Genomic DNA, 23,320 nt, shown 5'->3' with positions numbered 1-23,320 from the left:
TCGGCTCCGGGGACACGCTGCGGGGGGGCGGCGAGCGCACGTCTGCCATATCGATTTAGTAAGCCGATGTACCATGACGGCGATTCGTGCAGCCGTGCCAACCTGCCGCAGTACAACTGCGGTGGCTGGTCAACAAGTAGTTAAAAAAGTAACAATTCTGTTATCAACACTGATAGGTTTCTGAATTCATCTGCCATTCACAAATACAAATAAATATTGTATTCTTCTTTTACAGATTTGCCACAATGCCAGATCCAAAACAGAGCACAACAGACTCCTACATTGATAAGAACAGAGAATTAATCCAAAATTTCAGCCTCAATGACTGCAAATTGGGCAATCAGGGCTATAATCGGGTTCTGCTGCAGCTGTTTGTGTGATGGGTGATGGAAAGTCAGCCTTCATCAACTCTTGTATATATGCTCTTGGAGAAAATAAAAAGTTTGAAAATTGGGCAAAAGAATTTAGAGGACATGGTGGAGGAATCCCATATAGAACCACCTATCAGCTCACAGAGACCATAACAATAGTTGATAACCGTGGAATGCCGACATTGAGTGATCGTGAGACTGTGGAGATTTATGCTCAGCTCGGTAAGTACATTTTTACAACTGTGCAGTAAATTTAAAGTGTATCTGAACCCAAGAATACAATGTAATATTGTGCAGATAATCAGTGTTTAGGCTTGGTGCTTGTAATAGTTTTCTTGTCAGGTATTTTTTTCCCTTTATTTTTATATGGTGATCCCACCAGTAACAAATTTCCCATCCTTAGGTGACAACGTTTACTCAATGTGCTTTATCTATGGAGAAGTGTTTTCACACTTGTCTTCTCTAAAAACATAGCACCTTGTTTTGTATTTTATTTTAGTGCACAAGACATTGGATTTCTGTCAGGATCAACACGTATTTTTCTGTAATATAGGGGGTTATTTACTAAAGGCAAATGCACTTTGCACTACAAGTGCACTTGGAAGTTCAGTCGCTGTAGATCTGAGGGGGACATGCAAGGAAAATAAAAAACAGCATTTTAGCTTGCACATGATTGGATGATAAAATCAGAAGAGCTGCCCCTCATTTCAGATCTTCCCCTCAGATCTACAGTGACTGCACTTCCAAGTGCGCTCGCAGTGCACAGTGGATTTGCCTTTAGTAAATCAACCCCAATGTGTCCCTTGTGAATTTGTAAGCAGGTTGGAAAGTCCTATTTTGCTGTTTCACAGCGGGGAGGGAAAGGGTTAACTTTTCACTTTATGGGCTGTTGCTGGGCTGTGTTCTGCCCTGTGGATATAAATCAGGAGGGAGCTGTGCTCAGAGAGTTCCAGCCATGTGGGTGTAAGTACAGGCTGACAGCTGCTATGTAACCCAGTCCTCCAGCACACCAACAACCCATAGGGTCTCTGCTCACCCCGGCTTTAGGTATCTTCTCTCCCATCTCTCCTCAGTGGAGCTCTCCTGCAGAAAGTCTGTCAACATGCCTGGGGCTGCTGAGCCCTGTAGTCCCACAACACACAGCCTGCTGCATGGGAAAGAAAGACACAGACAGCCAGAAAGAAATGAGAGAGTGTTTCTGATTCCAGCAAAGCTGCTACAACACTGTGTACTGCAGCCTTCCACATGTTGGGAGATTGCTGGGGCTGGCAGTCCTCCCAGAAGATGTCAGCAATTGACTTATTCCTAAGCAGGTATGCGGTGGCAGACACACGCCTGTAGTTTGGGACTAGGGATATTAGGAAAAGACTACACTAAAGCCTCATACAAATCCGACCGTTAGTACGCTCCTTTTGACAATTGTTATCCAACTTTCGGCCAACAAATGTTGGATGACAGGCTAGTAAATTTTCGGCAGACAGCGGCTCCATGTCAGATATTCGTATGGTCAGTACACAAGTCCGTCACGCAAAAGTCGAAAATACAAACACGCATGCTCAGAATCAATGCTCATCAAACACGAAATTAGTAGAAGGGGCCCAAAGGGTGGCGCTCAAGAGCTGAAATTCCACGTAGTACATCACTACATTCGTGTTGTCGACTGACAATTTGTGTAATGTTAATATGCAAGACAAGATCCTGGCACACGCACTTTTGACAAAAATCAGACGCTCGGTTGGCCAACAATCGTACCGCGTGTACCAGGATTTAGTGTTGAACTGTTATCTTGTGTTTCTCATCATGCTGCACCATCACAGTAAAGCTTTTAAAATGTTTCCATGCCTGGTCTGAAGTTACTTAACCACTTGCCTACCGGGCACCTATATGAAGTTTTGGATTTTTTTTCACACAAATAGAGCTTTCTTTCATGGTATTTAATCACCACTGGGTTTTTTTTTTTAAAAAAAGAACAACAATTTTGAAAAAAAAAAAGAGTTTACCTTAGTTTCTGTTATAAAATTTAGCAAACATATTTTTTTTCTTTACAGGTGTGCTCTGATGATGCGGCACTGATGGGCACTGATAGGCACTGATGGGCACTGTTGGGCTGCACAGATCATCAGGACACTGGTGATCTGTGCCCTGATTATCAATGCAGATGTCCCCTTTCACACTACCCAGTTACTGCCTCTCCCCTCTCCTCATGGTGTGACAGTGTGATGAAAGGAATGCTAATAACTGACAAGTGTGTTTACATCTCGATCGGCTGTGATTGGACACAGCCCATCATGTGGTAAGGAGCCAATTTTATTGGCTCTTTATGCTGATCGGTGATGCGCTGTGTCCTAGTAACAAAGCTGACCACTGACCACTGCGCCGAGTGCCCCCGAGAATGGGAGGACGTCATAGGACACATTTGTATGCTGGGTAATGCTTGAAACAATTTTGCACATCATGTACAACATGCTTTGATGCTTTTGTATGTATTTCGCTCATTGATGTACAACTATATTTACATTTTAGAAAAGATTTAGTACTAAAACCTTTTCTGAAGAAGGAGTACAATTCAGAAACATGTTGGAAATGAATCTAGGAACTCATATGGACTGGTCTTCTCTGGCAGTAACCAGGAGGTGCACATATATATATATATATATATATTTGGATTATGCTTTATGCATTTTTTCCATTATTTGTATGTATGTTATCCATGTAAACCTTTTTTGGGCCCATTCAGCCTTTGTTCTTATTTGATTTTAACATTTATACCAATAAAGTGGTGTTGTTGCCTTTTAACACATTTATGCTCTCATCCATATTTTCTGCCTCTAAAGTCCAAGGGGGTTCGTTTTCTTCTGCACCCTGGTACATTCCATATATATTTTTCTTCTGATGTTGGCAGTTTAATACACCCAGCAACCAATTGTATTTTCCATTGTGGGTGATGACGGCTTTTTTGGGTGTAAATATGAGATTCCTGCTGTTTTCTTGAAATGTGTTTTGGCGATGGTATTGCCCATCTGTGGATAGGACAAGGGATCCAGGATCTGCTACATACAGTGGGGATGGAAAGTATTCAGACCCTCTTACATTTTTCACTCTTTGTTATATTTAAGCCATTTGCTAAACTCATTTAAGTTCATTGTTTCCTCATTAATGTACACACAGCCCCCCATATTGTACACACAGCACCCCATATTGACAGAAAAACACAGAATTGTTGACATTTTTGCAAATTTATTAAAAAAGAAAAACTGAAATATCACATGGTCCTAAGTATTCAGACCCTTTGCTCAGTATTTAGTAGAAGCCCCTTTTGATCTAATACAGCCATGAGTCTTTTTGGGAAAGATGCAACAAGTTTTTCACACCTGGATTTGGGGATCCTCTGCCATTCCTCCTTGCAGATCCTCTCCAGTTCTGTCAGGTTGGATGGTAAACGTTGGTGGACGGCCATTTTTAGGTCTCTCCAGAGATGCTCAATTGGGTTTAAGTCAGGGCTCTGGCTGGGCTATTCAAGAACAGTCACGGAGTTGTTGTGAAGCCACTCCTTCGTTATTTTAGCTGTGTGCTTAGGGTCATTGTCTTGTTGGAAGGTAAACCTTCGGCCCAGTCTGAGGTCCTGAACACTCTGGAGAAGGTTTTCATCCAGGATATCCCTGTACTTGGCCGCATTCATTTTTCCCTCGATTGCAACCAGTCGTTCTGTCCCTGCAGCTGAAAAACACCCCCACAGCATGATGCTGCCACCACCATGCTTCACTGTTGGGACTGTATTGGACAGGTGATGAGCACTGCCTGGTTTTCTCCACACATACCGCTTCGAATTAAGGCCAAAAAGTTCCATCTTGGTCTCATCAGACCAAAGAATCTTATTTCTCACCATCTTGGAGTCCTTCAGGTGTTTTTTAGCAAACTCCATGCGGGCTTTCATGTGTCTTGCACTGAGGAGAGGCTTCTGTCGGGCCACTCTGCCATAAAGCCCCGACTGGTGGAGGGCTGCAGTGATGGTTGACTTTATACAACTTTCTCCCATCTCCCGACTGCATCTCTGGAGCTCAGCCACAGTGATCTTTGGGTTCTTCTTTACCTCTCTCACCAAGGCTCTCCCCCCCCCCCCCCCCCACGATAGCTCAGTTTGGCCGGATGGCCAGCTCTAGGAAGGGTTCTGGTCGTCCCAAATGTCTTCCATTTAAGGATTATGGAGGCCACTGTGCTCTTAGGAACCTTAAGTGCAGCAGAATTTTTTTGTAACCTTGGCCAGATCTGTGCCTTGCCACAATTCTGTCTCTGATCTCTTCAGGCAGTCTCCTTTGACCTCATGATTCTCATTTGCTCTGACATGCACTGTGAGCTGTAAGGCTGGATTCACACCTATGCAGTTTTAGTGCTTTTTGCATTTTGCAGATTTGCACAACAGCCCATTTACCATGGTTTCCTATGGAACAGGTTCTGTAGAGCAAATCTGCAAAATGCAAAAAGCACTAAAAATGCACAGGTGTGAATCCAGCCTAAGGTCTTATATAGACAGGTGTGTGGCTTTCCTAATCAAGTCCAATCAGTATAATCAAACACAGTTGGACTCAAATGAAGGTGTAGAACCATCTCAAGGATGATTAGAAGAAATGGACAGCACCTGAGTTATATATATGAGTGTCACAGCAAAGGGTCTGAATACTTAGGACCATGTGATATTTCAGTATTTCTTTTTTAATAAATCTGCAAAAATGTCAACAATTCTGTGTTTTTCTGTCAATATGGGGTGCTGTGTGTACATTAATGAGGAAAAAAAATGAACTTAAATGATTTTAGTTAATGGCTGCAATATAACAAAGAGTGAAACATTTAAGGGGGTCTGAATACTTTCTGTCCCCACTGTATGTGACATTGATGTTAAAAGGGTTTGTGTTACAGCATGAGACAAAAGAGAATATGGTTTCTCATGGCCCATCCCAAATAACTATAATATTGTCCAAGTAATGATCTTAGAAATATAAATAGAAATAATTGCGTTGCGCTTAGGTATGTATCTTTGTAAACATTCACCCAATTGGTATCATATGCCAAAAGTGCTATGTGCATGTGATTCAAATCCTAAATCAATTCCACATATCCAAATCAAAAAATATTTTTAAAAAACTAAATGCCACATGTATTAAATCCAAAGTACAACCTACTATACGTGTAAATAAGTATGATGCTCACTTATTGATTCTGAAAAAAACAATAACCCTGCAAAGATTAATGTGTAGGAAAAATGCACCAAAATGCCCTACGTATAAAATGCAATGTGCAAAAAATAAACTCTGCATACATATAATATACCCACAATGATGATGCTCAATAAATAAACATGCATTATATAAAATGAAATAATGTCACATGCAAAACTCCAATGAAATCATATGAGTGACAAGTGATAAATCAACACATGAGTGATACGTGATGTTTTGAGACAGTAACTGTCCTTTTCTGTAAAAAATTCTTCCAATATAGTGTCACACAGCAACATGCAGTAAAAAAGTTTCAAAGTGAACTGAAGTGCATCAAGTGTTTGACAAAGAAATCCAATTGTTGAATCGCAGTGCCCAGATCCTGCCGTGATGTGCCTCAGTGACCCCCAAAGTAGTTGCGCTCACCTCAGAGCGTGTGACACAGTGTTTAGCTGCGTCAATACACGCTGTGGAGCCACCCCTGGGCTCAATGATGGGACAACAGCTGATCTCCAGACAGGCTCTTTCAGGCTCCACAAGTAACAAACCAGAAAAGAGAAGGGACTATAGTGTGATATCGCCAGACACTTTATTAAAACATATAAAAACCCAATCCCCACACTGGGGTACTCACATTTCACAGGTGCTCTTGTGCACCAAACAATATAAGCAGAAATAGCGCTAATCGGCGTGCTGCGGGGTGTCAGAAATCCTCTGCCCAGCTCTGTGCTGATCACTCCGTCCTGGCCCCTCCCCTACGCGTCTTCGACAAAGGGAGTCACGTGTCTTCATCAGGGGGATATCCCTTCTCTTTTCTGGTTTGTTACTTGTGGAGCCTGAAAGAGCCTGTCTGGAGATCAGCTGTTGTCCCATCATTGAGCCCAGGGGTGGCTCCACAGCGTGTATTGACGCAGCTAAACACTGTGTCACACGCTCTGAAGTGAGCGCAACTACTTTGGGGGTCACTGAGGCACATCACGGCAGGATCTGGGCACTGCGATTCAACAATTGGATTTCTTTGTCAAACACTTGATGCACTTCAGTTCACTTTGAAACTTTTTTACTGCATGTTGCTGTGTGACACTATATTGGAAGAATTTTTTACAGAAAAGGACAGTTACTGTCTCAAAACATGTTGTCACTCATATGATTTCATTGGAGTTTTGCATGTGACATTATTTCATTTTATTTAATGCACGTTTATTTATTGAGCATCATCATTGTGGGTATATTATATGTATGCAGAGTTTATTTTTTGCACATTGCATTTTATACGTAGGGCATTTTGGTGCATTTTTCCTACACATTAATCTTTGCAGGGTTATTGTTGTTTTTTTAGAATCAATAAGTGAGCATCATACTTATTTACACGTATAGTAGGTTGTACTTTGGATTTAATACATGTGGCATTTAGTTTTTTAAAAATATTTTTTGATTTGGATATGTGGAATTGATTTAGGATTTGAATCACATGCACATAGCACTTTTGGCATATGATACCAATTGGGTGAATGTTTACAAAGATACATACCTAAGCGCAACGCAATTATTTCTATTTATATTCACCGCACGGCCATGAATACGTGATCTGCGTTTGCAGCTGGGCATTTACATTTTGTTTAATTTGTTCTCCGGTAAGGTATAGGATTATTGTGGCTCGCAAGATTTCCCCCATATTTCAATGATCTTAGAACACTACATTTTTCCCAAAGGGATTGTTCGACCAGATTTAATATGTTTCCCAGAATCCCATGAATGAGGTAGCATACGGATGTTGAAGAATAGTTTAGAATGTCTTTTAAAACATTGATATAAAGAAACTTGGATGTTCACACTAAACAGTATGGCTCCAAGAGGGATAAATAAGGATATATAGAGAGAAGTACAATCCTGTAACAATTTATGATCTCCCTCTTAAGGTAGCCATGGATGGATTTAAATTCTGACAACTTAGTTTGGACTGGCTGTATTTTGTGAAGCACTGCCCAAACTGTTTGCGCTATATAAATCCTGTATAATAATAATAATCTATGTGTAGCCACAGCCACTCAACTGATTTTAATCAACTCCTATTGAATGGACCTGTTGGGAAAAAAAAGTTGCTTGATTAGTGGCTGCAGCCAATGGCTGCAGTGCTGATCTGTGTATTCTGACACTGTAGGCATCCCCCCACTGTCAGAACACATTAGCGCAGTGGGGAGAATCCCCGATCCCCTTAAACTGCAGGGATGTGCCGAATGACCCCCTGTTTGGTTCACACCAAAACTTTCAAACATTGGGAACGTTTGTAACCAAATAACGAACCCCATTGAAGTCTATGGGACTCGAACATAAAAAATCAAAAGTGCCCATTTTGAAGGCTTATATGCAAGTAATTGGGCATACAATGGTTATGGGGGTCTGGGTACTGCCCTGGGGGACATGTATCTATGAAAAAAAAAGTTTGTAAAAAACCTAATTTTTTAACCACTTCAATAAAGGGCATTTTCACCCCCTTCCTGCCCGGGCCGATTTTCAGTTTTCAGCGCTGTCGCATTTTGAATGACAATTGCCCGGTCATGCAACACTGTATCCAAATGAAGTTAAGTAATTTTTTCCCCACAAATAGAGCTTTCTTTTGGTGGTACTGATTATCTTTTGTGTTTTTTTATTTTTTGCGCTATAAAGAAAAGAAGAGCGACAAGTTTGAAAAAAAACACAATATTTTTTTACTTTTTGCTATAATAAATATCCCATTTTAAAAAAACAACAATTTTTTCTTCAGTTTAGGCCGATATATATTCTTCTACATATTTTTGGTAAAAAAAATTGCAATAAGCATATATTGATTGGTTTGCGCAAAAGTTATAGTGTCTACAATATTGGGGATAGTTTTATGGCATTTTTATTATTTTTATTTTTTTTTAGTAGTAATGGCGGCGATCTGCGATTTTTATCATGACTGTGACATTGCAACGGACAGATTGGACACTTGACACATTTTTGGGACCATTAACATTTATACAGCAATCAGTGCTATAAAAATGCACTGATTATTGTATAAATGTCACTGGCAGGGAAGGGGTTAACACTAGATCCTCTGTACTGTAAACACATGATCGGTCTCCTCTCACCTGACAGGACGTGGATCTGTGCGTTTACACACACAGATCCACATCCCTGCTCTGTTATCGGGCAATCGCTGGTGCCCGATGGACACTGCAGCCGCCAGGCACGCGCATCAGCTCCCGAGTGATGCAGCGGGCGTGCCCCCCCAGATGGCCAGGAAGCCCTGGGCGCCATATGACGCCCGCCCAGCATGGGAGATTCCTCCTGCGGAAGTCATATGATTATGGGTGGTATTGAAGTGGTTAAATGAGCAGTGATTTATTGATGCTTAAACTGAAAGTATAAAAATGAAAAATTCCTTTCAATATAGTGCCTGGGGGGTCCTCTTAGTCCACCTGTAAAGTGGCGCATCTGTACTGTGTATAGAAGCTGCTGCAGCAATAATTGCATTTATAAAGCCCAAAAAATGACATTTTCCCTGCAAGCTTTCTTTACTTTGTAAGCAGCGGTCTGTATGATGAGGCCACAATGTAGTACATGGGGAAGAAGATTCGAGATTTTTTGGATAATTTCTGGTGTCTCTACCACAGACTTTGGATTTCCACTTCTGTAACAGGTGCGGAAAACCTTATAGAGGTACTCTTGATGAAAGCAAGAATTGGCCTTGCCGTCAAAAATTGTAATGATATGCACCTGTCAAACAGGTGCATAAAAAATTGGTCTTTGGGTGTTAATTGTGCCCATGAAACCTATACCAAAAACATTCATCAACAGTTCTGCAGAGATTCCACATCCCAAAAACACTTAATCTGCGACATCTGAATCAGGGGCTTCATAGCTGCTGGTAATCCAGGACTGATTCATTTTGATAAAAGTCAGATGGTCCACCAAGTCTGTGGACAGATGCATTCTATAATCAGTACCAAAACCTCCAGCAGCACTGAATGCCCGTTTGGAAAGCATGCTGGATGCAGGGTAGCCCAGCAGCTCAATATCATACTGGGCCAATGGTCTATTCTCATGACCCAGTAGGCCAGTGCAGCTTTTCAGTCGTCGACTGGAAAGCTCTCCATCTCTGTTTTCGCCCCTAGATAATTGTCCACCATGTGATGCAGACGCTGCTGCTGAGATGTGGAAACTGACAGCCCTGGGTGGCGAGGACTAAAAAAATTCAGAAATGCATCACTTAGGCAGCCTTCTCCACCGCTCTCCTCTTGACCAACAGAAGCCTCAAGGACACTGTAACCTACCAGAGTCGGAAAAAGTGTTCAATAAACTTCTCTTTAAGGTGCCCTCAAGAGATTTCCTCTTTACACTCTGTGGGGATAGGATGAGTTCTGAGACTTTTCCCCTTATAACGGTGGTCAAGGAGGGTTGTGAACCAATAGTGATCCTTTTCCTTTACACCACATATTCTTGGGTCCTTTCGCAAGGCTTTGAAGCATGAGGGATCCCATGCGCCAAAAATTTGCGGAGGCATGAGAAGCAGACTCCTCTGGGTCACTGGGCATTATAGTATCTGGAACTGCCTCCTCCCAGCCACGTACTACTCCCAAGAGTTCTGGAGATGGAAAACCATCACTTACTGTTTGATGTATGTCTTCCTCTGCTTCAATCCCTCCAAAACTGCCAGAATCCTCCTCCTCTCTTTCCTCTTGTGTGTTCTGTGGCATAGGAACAATGGTGTCTGCACAAAGTGGACCTTGAGAGGAAAGGAAGTCCTCCTCTTCGTCTCACTGCTCTGCCACGAGTGCCCTGTCCATAATGCCACGCAGAGTCTGTTCCAGCTGGAACACAACAGGGATTGTGGCACTGATGCATGCATTGTCATGGCTCACCATCCTTGTGGCCTCCTCAAATTGTGACAGTACAGTTCATGCATCCTTTATGAGCAGCCATAGGTGTATGGGGGAAAAAAGCCGAGCTGGCCTGAGCCTGTCGTTGTGCCACACTCACACAGGTACTCGTTGACTGCCCTATGCTGCATGTGCAGCCACTGCAGCATTGCCAAAATCAAGTTCCACCTGGTAGGCATGTCACAAATCAGGCGGTTTATGGGCAGGTGGAATTCCCGCTGAATTTCAGCAAACCGAGCACTGGCTGTTTATGACCGCCAAAATGGCTACACACTCTTCTGGCCTGCTTTAGCAGATCTTCCAACCCTGGGAACCTATTTAGGAAAGGCTGCATTAAGGACATGTGCCAGGCATGGCACGTGTGTCAACTTTCCCTGTCTAAGGGCTGGGCCTGTCCCTGCAGAGCTGCAAGAATCTCTGCTCCGGTGCGGTTCCTGTCCCCTAAACACACCAGCTGAAGCACTGCATGGCACCTTTAAGCCTGACTCACTGAATAGCCCTTTGAATGCTTAGGGGGTACTTGAGGTTCATAGGACAATTCAGCAGAGGAGGGCATGGAGGAAGAGGAGGAGGGGGTAGAGCTGACAAATCTGGCATCATCACCAGCTGTATGGAGACATGGGGGCACAGCAACCTGCAGCACTGAGCTCTGTCCTGCATCCTTCCAAGTTGCAAGCAGAGTTACCCAGTGTGCTGTTAAGGAAATATATTGTCCCTCCCCATGCTTGCTGAACCACGTGTCAGCAGTAACGTGGACTTTGTGGCTGACTTCCTTGCCCAACAATGACACAACATTGCCTTCCGCGTGATGGTATAATAGAGAGAAAGTGTGCCCCAGCTAGCTGACTATGCTATTTGTGGACCACATCCCGGATACATATAGTAAAAAAAAGGTTCTTCAAATTGGGATTTTAAATGGACCACAGACAATAATAGTAAAAAAATCACACATTTATTGATATACAGTGGGTCAAAAAAGTATTTAGTCAGCCACCAATTAAAAAGATGAGAGAGGCCTGTAATTGTCATCATAGGTATACCTCAACTATGAGAGACAAAATTTGGAAGCAAATCCAGACAATCACATTGTCTAATTTTTGAAAGAATTTATTTGCAAATTATGGTGGAAAATGAGTATTTGGTCAATAGGGATGAGCTTCGTGTTCAAGTTGAACCCAAGTTAGTGTAGTGCGCCCTCCTCACAGTGTTCAGCTACAGCTACAAGTTAGTTTAGTTTGACCTCTGTACAGTGTTCAGCTAAAGCTACAAGTTAGGGTAGTGCGTCCTCCTCACAGTGTTCAGCTAAAACTACAAGTTAGTGTAGTGCGACCTCTGCACAGTGTTCAGCTAAAGCTACAAGTTAGTGTAGTGCGTCCTCCTCACAGTGTTCAGCTAAAACTACAAGTTAGTGTGGTGCGACCTCTGCACAGTGTTCAGCTAAAGCTACCTGTAGAAGGTTGGTGGTGTTTTCCTTATCCTATCACTACCTCAGGCAGCTAAATAAGCTACAAGTTAGTTTTTTGCGAGCTCTGCACAGTGTTCACCTAAATCTACCTGTAGAAGGTTGGTGGTGTTCTCATACTACAGGCAGGCAGTTGATTTTGCTAGCTGCAGTATCAGTATATATATATATATATATATATATATATATATATATATATATCTATCCCAGCTTAGTGCAGCTACAGGCCATTAGTATGTCTGGAAGGCCAACAAGGAGAGGCAGACAGTCACAAGCCAATAAAAGAGGGCAAGCAGGCTCTGTGTCTAGAGGCAACAGTGCTGGTTGTGGAGACAGTGCATCCTTATCAGCACGTGGCTGTGGGACACGCTTGGCCTTTTTTTCGGCAGCTGGCCGTGTTGAGCCACAACATGCGGAAGACTTGGTCGAGTGGATGACCAAGCCGTCCTCATCCTCCTCATCCTTTCTCACACAGGCTCAGGGTACTTTGTCTGGCAAAGCAGCTGCCAACGCGGCCTCTTCTCTCGGCTCAATGGCATCAGTGACTCCTTCCCTAGCCCCACCATGTCCTCCTGAGGAGTCCCTCGAACTGTTTGACCACAGTGTTGGGTACATGCTCCAGGAGGATGCCCAGGATACTGAGCTAGATGAAGGCAGTAATGTGAGCACGGACAGAGGGGGTGCCCAAGAAGGACAGCAATCTGGCAGTCATGCTCCCCCTGCTGCAGCATACTGCCAGGTTTGCTCCAGTGATGAGGAGGGAGGCGATGATGAGGTCACTGACTCAACGTGGGTGCCTGATAGGAGAGAGGAGGAGGAGGCACATCACCAACGAGGCAGGATGCCCTCCAGGGGCCAGCCTAAGGGCAGCACACTGACTGCATCACCCGGCAAAGCTCCGCATGTGCAGGGCGCTGCTGTCTCTGTGCGTTATTCCAAAAGTTCTTTGGTGTGGGCCTTTTATGAGACGAGTGCATCAGATCACACCGCTGCTTTTTGCAACATATGTCTCAAGCGTATCTTGCATGGCCAAAACACTTTCCCTTGGGCACCACATGCTTGACCAGACATATGTTGACCTGCCATGCAGTTTGTTGGCAAGCGTATCTAAAAGACCCACACCAAAGAACATAGAGGACCTCTCCTTGCTCCTCATCAGCTGAGATCTCCAACCCCACTATACCTTCAGTCCTCTCTGAGACCTGCACTGAGAGGAATGAAGGTGTAGAATTAGGTGTCAGATTGTACCAGGCAAATTTCCCTGCCCCAGCTGCTGCACCGCCGAAAGAAGTTTACTCCCAGCTATCCACATGCCCAGCGGTTGAATGCTAGCTTGGCAAAATTGCTAGCACTTCAACTGATGCCTTTTCAGTTGGTAGACTCTGCCCCCTTCCGTGAGTTTGTGGAATGTGCGGTTCCTCAGTGGCAGGTACCCAAACGCCACTTTTTCTCACGGAAGGCGATTCCAGCTCTCTACCGGCATGTGGAAGGCAAGGTCCAGCAGGCATGGACAGGGACGTACCTAAGTTTCACCGCGCATTGGGTGACTCTGCTGGCAGCTGGGAAGGATGCAGGACAAGGTGCAGTAGTGTTTGAGGTTGTTCTGCCGCCATGCCTCCAAAATGCCACTACTAATGATTGTGACACACCTCTCTCCTCCACCCCCTCCTCTTCTACTTCCTCCATGGCCTCTTCCTGTGCTTTGTCCTCGGAACCAGCGGTGCTCCGTAGCCGTTCAAGGGGCTACGCAAGTATGCAGGCAAAAAGATGCCATGCGGTGCTTGAGCTGGTGTGCTTGGGGGACAGGAGCCACACTGGGGCAGAGGTTCTGTCAGCTCTGCAGGGGCAGGTTCAGAGGTGGTTGACGCCACGCCAACTTATTGCAGGAATGGTGGTTTGCGACAATGGCACCAACCTCCTCTCTGCCCTCCGACAGGGACAAATGACCCATGTGCCCTGTTTGGCTCACGTCCTTAACTTGGTGGTGCAGCGGTTCTTGGGCAGGTACCCGGGCTTACAGGATGTCCTGAGGCAGGCCAGGAAAGTCTGTGTGCATTTCCGCTGGTCATATAATGCCAGTGCTCGGCTGGCAGACCTCCAAAAGGAGTTTAACCTGCCCAAGAACCGCCTAATCTGTGACATGCCTACCAGGTGGAACTCAACATTGGCCATGCTGCAGCGGCTGCACACGCAGCAGAGGGCCATCAATGAGCACCTGTGTGTCTATGGCACCAGGACAGGGTCAGGAGAGCTTGTTTTTTTTTCCCCACGCCAGTGGGCCATGATCAGGGATGCATGCACTGTCCTGCTACCATTTGAGGAGGCCATGAGGATGGTGAGCAGTGACAGTGCATGCATCAGTGACACTGTCCCCCTTGTCCACCTGTTGGAGCACACGCTGCGTGGAATAATGGACAGGGCACTTGAGGCAGAACAGAGGCAGGAAGAGGAGGACTTCCTTAGCTCTCAAGGCCCCCTTTATCCAGACAGTGTTCCTGCGTGCCCGCCGATCACACAGGAAGAGGACGAGGAGGAGGAGGAGGATTGTGTCAGTATGGAGGTGGAGCCTGGCACTCAGCATCAGCAGCAGTCTTTAAGGGATCAGTCCCAAGAAACGCATGGACTTATACGTGGCTGGGAGGAGGTGGCTGCAGACCATGTCGTCCTTAGTGACCCAGAGGACCTTATCTTGCCATCGCAGAGGGAGCAGAGGATGAAACATCTTCGGGAGGCCTTGTAGAAATGTCTGTGCAACGCATTCCCAGAGACTGGGAGGTTACAAACTCCTGTTTCTGGACGTGTTGCTGAGGCTTCGGTCAGTCAAAGAAGGAGCAGTGGAGAAGGTGGCCGTCTGACCGATGCGTTCAGACAATTTTTTAGTCCGCAGCCCCAAGGTCTGATCGGTTCCAGCAACCATCGCCAGTGTCTGTTTTACATGGTGCAGAAATACCTAGGGGCAAGATCTGACTTGGACACCTTTCCCACCGAAAATCCTATGGGTTACTGGGTCTTGAGGATGGATCACTGGCCAGAGCTTGCACAGTATGCAATTGAGCTACTGGCCTGTCCTGCATCCAGTGTTCTTTCGGAACGCACATTCAGTGCTGCTGGAGACTTTGTAACTGATCACAGGGTGCGTCTGTCCACCAACTCGGTCGATCGACTGACCTTCATAAAAATGAATCAGTCTTGGATCACCACCAGCTACCAAGCACCTGATGCTGATGTAACCGAATAATTTTCTTTGAAATCTCAGGTCCCTTCAAAGACTGCCTATGCTGATGCTGAGTGACTATCCTGAGTAATTATCCTCTTTCTCCTCAATGATCACGCTAATAGCTTGTAAGAACATTTTTGGTTCTGGGCGCCGCCACCAGTGCCTAAGGCCCAATTTTTCAGCTCCTGTTTAACAGGGGCGTGTAATTACAATTTTTGATTCAATACTTTGCAGCAGGGCTCGTTCCTGTGTTCCAACTAGAGTATCTGTGAGGGGTTGCAGTGCTTTGGCACCAGCACCAGTGCCTAAGGCCCAATTTTTCAGCCCCTGTTCAACAGGGGCATGTAATTACAGTTCTTGATCTAATATTTCACAGCAGGGTCTGTTTCTGCGCCCACCAAGAGCGAGTGAGGACTTACAATGTTGTGGCACCAGCACCACCAAGGGCCCAATTTTTCTGCCCCTGTTCAACAGGGGCATGTAATTACAATTCTTTTTTTTTTTTTTTTTTTTAATTATGTTTATTCACATTTTTATAAAACATACATACAAGACAAAAACATAACTTGTATTCCAACCCCCCCTCCCCCCCCCAATGTCCCTCCACCCCCTCCAAAGCCTTCTCCCCCCTCCTCCCAGCTCGTGCAACAATCCATTACATTATATGAACATATTCAATTCTATGATATTTGGGGACAGTGACCATAAATTCTTAGTAATAAAGCATTACACCAGTCTTACAAAAAGGAAGAAAAATCTTCTAGCTGGTCACACCTAGAACTTCTAATATCACTATAGTTTCAATCGGGTCCTATCATATACAACCTCTAGCCAGCTAGCCTTGCCGGGGTATAATATATCCTATGCAACAGTTTGAACTGAATAAGTCTGTCTCTAGCCGAGACTAAAGTCCCAAATGTGTGGTCCCACATATCATCCCAGTCATCTCTCCCGAAATCAGGAATTAAAGCACTCCACTTATCTCTACATTTATTAAGCATTTTTGGCGTTTCAACAAATAACCCCTTGTATACCTCTGATAAGGGCTTTTTAAATTTTCCTCACTCAGTAAAGACTCAATGGGAGATGATCCTATATCCAGGGAATCTGATCCAAATTGTGACTTGAACGCATGACTAAGTTGGAAATAACGGAAGAAGTACCAGTTGGGCAACCTATGTTTGTCCTTCAGCTGATTGAAAGAAAGTAGTTTTTTACCTCCCACTATGTGTTTCAATTGTTTTACACCTACTCTAGCCCATATGATTGAGTCAGGTATTGTACCCAGATGCGGCAGCTTCGGGTTGAACCACAAGGGAGTATCCGGGGACCACACATCAGTCTGCGACTTCATTAACACCTTCGCTCTGTCCCATGCACGGATCGTAATGCGCATCAAGTCAGTCGGAGGTAGTAGTGCCGAGGTGCCTCTATGTAGCAAAAAGAATGGGCTTTCATAGGACCCCATATAGGCCGCTTCCAATACATTGGCTGCATCCCCATCATCATGAAGCAACCATCGCCTGGTCATAACCATTTGTCCGGCTATGAATTATTTAAATAGGTCCGGAAGAGCAAGTCCTCCCTGTCCCCATGGCTCCTGTAGTGTCCTAAGGCTGATCCTGGGATGTGTTGCGGACCAGATGAAAGACCCAAACAGACTGTTCACACGTTTAAAAAATGATGCTGGTACCCAGACCGGAGAATTTCTTAAAAAGTATAAGAAGACCGGTAAGACCTTCATCTTAATGAGGTTAACTTTTCCAATAAGCGAGAGTGGTAAATGCTTCCAAGCTTCCAACTGTATTTTTGTTTTGTCCAGGACAGGAAGAAGGTTTAATGACATATAGTCACTCACTTTGGGTGTTATATGAATACCAAGATATTTAAACTGTGATACCCAGGCAATGGGGACCTGTTGTGTCGCCAGAGCCTGAGCACCTGGATCAATGGCCATCGCATTAGACTTCTCCCAATTCACACACAGCCCCGAGAATCTTGAGTATTCTTCCAGTATCTTAAAAACCGCCTCCAAAGACAGACCTGGGTCTTGTAAAAAGAGAAGCATATCGTCTGCGTACAAAGCAGTACACTCGCGAATGCCTCCCACCTCTAATGCCTTTACATCTGGTGATTTACGGAGTGCTATAGCTAGTGGCTCTATCGCTATAGCGAACAGTGAAGGCGACAGGGGGCATCCCTGTCGCGTTCCCCTGCCCACCGTGAATTGTTGTGATACAGACATTCCCAATTTGATAGCTGCCTTTGGTTTACTATAAAGAAAAGATATCCATGTCCTAAATACGTCTCCGAACCCCATGTGACGCAGCACTGCTGACATGTAAGTCCAATCCACGGAATCAAACACTTTAGCCATATCAAGGGACAACACCACCCTCGTCCCTTTATTAACATGTTCAATTTGAAGGTGTGTGAACAGCCTGCGCAGGTTTGTGTCTGTGGATGTCTGTGGAATAAAGCCTGTTTGGTCTATGGATACCAGGTTAGTAATAACTTTTGACAGTCTAGTGGCCAATATCTTTGTTAAGATCTTTAGGTCTTGATTCAACAGTGCTATGGGTCTATTTGAGGAGCATTCAAACGGGTCTTTACCCAGTTTTGGTAATAGAATAACCTGAGCCTCCAACAGTGTATCCGGTAAAATCTTTTATTCAAGACAGAAGAGGAAAAGAGATTTGAGTCATGGGACTAGGGCCTCCAGATGTGCTCTATACCATTCTATACATAGCCCGTCAGGCCCTGGGGATTTGTGCGGAGGGAATGATCTGATGGCTGTTTCAATCTCTTTTTCTGTTATCTCAGCCTCCAGATCATTCCTATCAGCCTCCAAGAGTGTAGGGATATCTAAAGAAGATAATAATGTCTCTAATTCTTGTACATTGTAAGTAGGTATAGGAGCATAAAGGGTCCTATAATCCACAAAGGTATCCAAAATATCAGTGGGATCCGTAAAAAGAACACCCTGGCTATTCCTAATACATGGTACGTTTGTCTGCAGTCTCTGCTCTGCAACTAAAATGGCCAATCATTTCCCATTTTTATCACCCTGTTCAAAGATGGACTCTGCCCTCCTTGTCCAGGAAGTATGTGTTAACTCTGTGAAGTGCAACGCCAACAGACGACGCGCCTCCAAGAGTTCCAAGAAAGTAACATCTGAGTGGTCATTAGCATGAGCTGCTTCGTGTGCCCTCTCTGCCTCCTGCAATTCTTGTGTTTTGCTATTAAAACTTTTCCTGGCCTGTTTAATGGCCGAAATGTACTGCCCCTGCATACATGCCTTGAAGGCATCCCATACAACAGGCAAAGGAGCTGAATCAAGGTTGTCCTCCCAGTAACCAGTTGTCCTCCCTGGACACATATGGTGTCACCTGTGAAGCCACTGATTCTACCTCCATGCTCCCCCCCTGAGCGTTGAGGGCAGACCCACATGCACAGACAGGGGTGTATGATCCGAGAGGCCTCCCGCTAGATAATTTGCGCCCCGTACTAGCTGCAGCATGGGGGGATTGGCAAATGCCAAATCTATCCTTGAGGAAGATTTATGCGTTTTAGATAAATAGGAAAAACTCCTTGTGGTTGGATTCTTCCATCGTCACAACTCTGTCAAGGATGCCGTGTCCGCCCATGCAGCTAAATCCACTGATGCCGCCCTGGACGCATTCGATGAATCCAGGGCGGCACATAAGATGGCGTTAAAATCCCCCACAATCAACAGAGGTAGATGCATAAAGGGAGCTAGCTTGCCTATCATCATACAAAATCTGAATCTGGAATGGGGGAAGAACATAGATGTTTACCAGGACCATTTTATGCGTATATAGATCAGCAACAACTATTAAATACCGACCTTCAGGGTCAGATATGACTTTATGAATTGTACAAGGCACCGACTTACTAATTAAAATGGCAACCCCTCTGGCATACGCAGAGTATGTTGCATGAAGCGCACGCTGAATCCAGGATCTGCGTAATGACAAAATCCTGTTCCCATCTAAATGCGTCTCCTGCAAAAATACCAACTGTGGTTTGATTGGTTTCAAATATTGGAACATCAAGGCCCTACGGAACCTATCATTGAGGCTCCTGACATTCCAAGACACCACATTAACGATTGACCCCGCCATAATCATATGTTAGCATATTACATATGCTGCTGTATACCAAGACCCTTAGTAGGTGTGACCATGAAATACCAAGATTCTGTACGTGTAATAAAGTATACAAGAAAATACAAAACACTGCGCTCTAATGTAAAAACAAAAATAAAAAAGGAACAGCCGCCACATACATTGTGACTAACAATGAAATACAAATATAAAGGAAAATGCAGCGCTCAAAAAAAATGTGAGGTGTTAGTGTAACCAAAACATTAATAATGCACCTAGTGGTGGAACATGAGTTCAAAATCCAAACACATAGTATGCAAAAAATGTGTAATAAGTCCACACTGTAAAAAGAAGTCAATCCAAATTAAAGTGTTGGGAAAGACCTGCACAGGCAGGTGTGGGTGATGTGAATCTGCAGGTGGAACAACAAAGTCAGTGATGAACAATGTGAGTCTGTGACTGAAGAACAACATCAAAGGTGTAAAACATCAATGAGTAGAGAAGGGTGGGTACTCTTACCGGATGGCGTGGACTTCCGTGTCTTATGACATGGAGTCAATGAAACATTGAGCCCCACCACGGCTATGAAAGGATCTCCGGAAGGCTGGAACCTCTGCAGCACCCCTCGATTCCCCTGAAGTGGTGTAGGGATATCCCTTCACGATCTCACGATACATGGCCCCATTCATTCTTTCATGTACACGGATCAGTCGCCCTGTTCCCTTTGCAGAGAAACAGCCCCAAAGCATGATGTTGCCACCCCCATGCTTCACAGTAGGTATGGTGTTCTTTGGTTGCAACTCAGCATTCTCTCTCCTCCAAACACGACGAGTTGTGTTTCTACCAAACAGTTCTACTTTGGTTTCATCTGACCATATGACATTCTCCCAGTCCTCTTCTGGATCATCTAAATGCTCTCTAAAAACTCATACGGGCCCGGACATGTACTGGCTTAAGCAGGGGGATACGTCTAGCACTGCAGGATCTGAGTCCCTGGTAGCATAGTGTGTTATTGATGGTAGCCTTTGTTACGTTGGTCCCAGCTCTCTGCAGGTCATTCACTAGGTCCCCCCGTGTGGTTCTGGGATTTTTGCTCACCGTTCTTAATACAGATAATGAGTGGAGGACAGAGGAGCCTCTTAAAGAAGAAGATACATGTCTGCGAGAGCCAGAAATCTTGCTTGTTTGTAGATGACCAAATACTTATTTTACACCATAATTTGCAAATAAATTCTTTCAAAAGTCAGACAATGTGTTTGTCTGGATTTGTTTCCACATTTTGTCTCTCGTAGTTGAGGTATACCTATGATGACAATTACAGGCCTCTCTCATCTTTTTAAGTGGGAGAACTTGCACAATTGGTGGCTGACTAAATACTTTTTTTCCCCACTGTATATAGGACAAATGACATAAATGACAAAAATTCAATATGGTAAAAACAAACACATAATGTTGGGGGCAGATGTAAAGCCAGCCGAGAAGGAAGCCCGAAAGCTGTCAACCGACAGAGCGGCCAACGCGTTTCAAAAACACACAGTGTAGATCTTCTTCAGGGACTAAAAGGGCTTGAAACTTCCAAAGCTGTAGCTAAAGTCTATGATGATAGAGTACATGTCATCAGAGAAATATACAAAAACAGCGATACATATCAAAACGAGCATGCATATTACAACATAGCCAGAAAGTTTAGCAGCTGAAGATACTGACCTCAAATGTAAGTGTTCCACCGAACAGCAGAAATTACTCAAAAAGTGAAGAGTAAATGATCCATCAGAGCCACGCATGGATACCGGCCAGAGTGTCATGGACCGAGGTAGTTCACATGTGGAACAGTAAGCACTTGAAAGGAGTGCATTTGGCCAATAGATTTACCTGCAACGTATATGAATGGATATAAACAAATTTTTGTTTAACCATTAGTTTCAATATAATGTCTTAACTTGTTGACAATGGGATGTGTTCAAAAACTAAATGAACACAATCCACAGTGGTCAAACAATAGCCATATCTCAGAAATGCAGGGACTTCAAACAGTAGAGGATATTTGTCATCCAAAGGCGTATTGTGTCAGTAATAGACACAGTCTCAGTCTTTATGTATGTGCGTCCAAAAATCACCAACCAAATGCATAGGGGTCTATCCTATGGCTCAGGTCCTCATTAGGGATGAGCTTTATGTTCGGGTCGAACATGAGTTCAACTCGAACATTGGCTGTTCGAGCGTTCGTCGAAATGCGAACATTATGGGGCATTGGCGCCAAATTTGCGTCATGCCTCATAATGCACTGCGGCATCGCAGTGCATTGCTGTCTGATGATTGGCCATGCATGCACTATGACCCGCATGCTTTGGCTAATCAGAACGCCGTCAGCAAAGAGAGCCAAAATTGGCCAAAGGCAGGGTGCCTTTGGCCAATTATGGCTCAGGGGGTTAAGTCCATGCCTCACACTACATAAGGCCGCCTGCATGTCAGCCCTGTGTAGTGTGTTGCTGGCGTTGACCGAGAGAGAGTGTCATTTCAGATTGAGTAGGCAGGTGATTCAGTTAGCTGCAGTGTATTTAATATATATATATATATATATATATATATATATATATATATATATATATATATATATATATATATATATATATATATATATATATATATATATATATATATATATATACAGTCAGTCTCGTGTGTTTATATATATATATATATATATATATATATATATATATATATATATATATATATAAATATCCAGTTTAGCTAGATCTGACTGCAGTCGGTTCCTGGTGTACTGTTTCTAATATACTTCAGACAGGTAGGTGATTCAGTTAGCTGCAGTGTATTTAATATATATATTATATTATATATAATATATTATATATCCACTGTATCCAGTGTAGCTAGATCTGACTACAGGTGTACTTTTTCTAATATACTGTCATGCAGGCAGGTGATTCAGTGAGCTGATACAAATATATATTCACTGCATTCCAGTCTAGCCAAGCCTATATCTGACTGCAGGCCATTCCTGGTGTACGTTTTCAAATATGCATTCAGGCAGGCAGAAAGGTGATTCAGTGATCTTCAGTGCATAAAATATATATACAGTCTCCTCCTACATATATATATCCACTGCATTCCAGTCTAGCCAAGCCTATATCTGACAGCAGGCCATTCCTGGTGTACGTTTTCAAATACACTTTCAGGCAGGCAGGCAGGTGATTCAGTGATCTGCAGTGCATTAAATATATATATATACAGTCTCCTACATATATATATATATATCCACTGCATTCTAGTCTAGCCAAGCATATATCTGACTCCAGGCCATTCCTAGTGTACTTTTCTAGTAAACTTCAGGCGGTGTTTTGCTAATAAAAATTTACAGCATGTCTGGAAGGCCACCAAGGAGAGGCAGATGCTCACAGGCCACTAAAAGAGGGCAAGCAGGCTCTGTGTCTACAGCCAACAGTGCTGGTCGAGGACATGGTGCATCCCCAGCACGTGGCCGTGGGGCACACTTGTCCTTTTTTTTGGCAGCTGGTCATGATCCACAACATGCAGAAGAGTTGGTAGAGTGGATAACGAAGCCATCCTCATTCTCCTCATCCTCTCTCCCAGGCTCAGAGTAGTTTGCCTGCCAATGCAGCTGCCAAAGCGGCCTATTCCATCCGCTCAATGTCATCAGTCACTCCTTCCCTAGCCCCACCATCATGCGCGGAGGAGTCCCCCGAACTGTTTGACCACAGTGTTGGGTACATGCTGCAGGAGGATGCGCAGGGTTTTGAAGTCTCCGATGATGGTACCCAGGTTGAGGAAGGCAGTAACGTGAGCCCAGAGAGAGGGAGTGCCCAAGAAGGACAAGAAACTGGCAGTCATGTTCCCCCAGCTGCAGCATACTGCCAGGTTTGCTCCAGTGACAAGGAGGGGATGATGAGGTCACTGACTCTACATGGGTGCCTGATAGAAGAGAGAAGGAGGAGGAGGAGGCACATATCCAACAAGGCAGGATGCCCTCCAGAGGCCAGCTTA

At 44.2% G+C, this 23,320-nt stretch overlaps 1 protein-coding gene across 1 annotated transcript in view; it reads left to right on the top strand.

Moving 5' to 3' along the window:
* The window catches only part of LOC141148214 (kinesin-like protein KIF13A), a 137,750-nt gene that overhangs the window by 60,939 nt on the left and 53,491 nt on the right, over window positions 1-23,320 (top strand). Inside the window, exon 3 of the mRNA XM_073635452.1 lies at window positions 236-593. Within this exon, the coding sequence (XP_073491553.1) occupies window positions 236-380 (145 nt within the window). The 3' untranslated portion in view covers window positions 381-593. The remainder of the gene's footprint in view (window positions 1-235; window positions 594-23,320) is intronic.

The sequence above is a fragment of the Aquarana catesbeiana genome, linkage group LG06, assembly GCF_042186555.1.
Source record: "Aquarana catesbeiana isolate 2022-GZ linkage group LG06, ASM4218655v1, whole genome shotgun sequence".
In the NCBI taxonomy this organism is placed as follows: Eukaryota; Metazoa; Chordata; class Amphibia; order Anura; family Ranidae; genus Aquarana; species Aquarana catesbeiana.
Note: the sequence above shows the minus strand (reverse complement) of the source record. Positions and strands in the feature narration are given on the sequence as shown.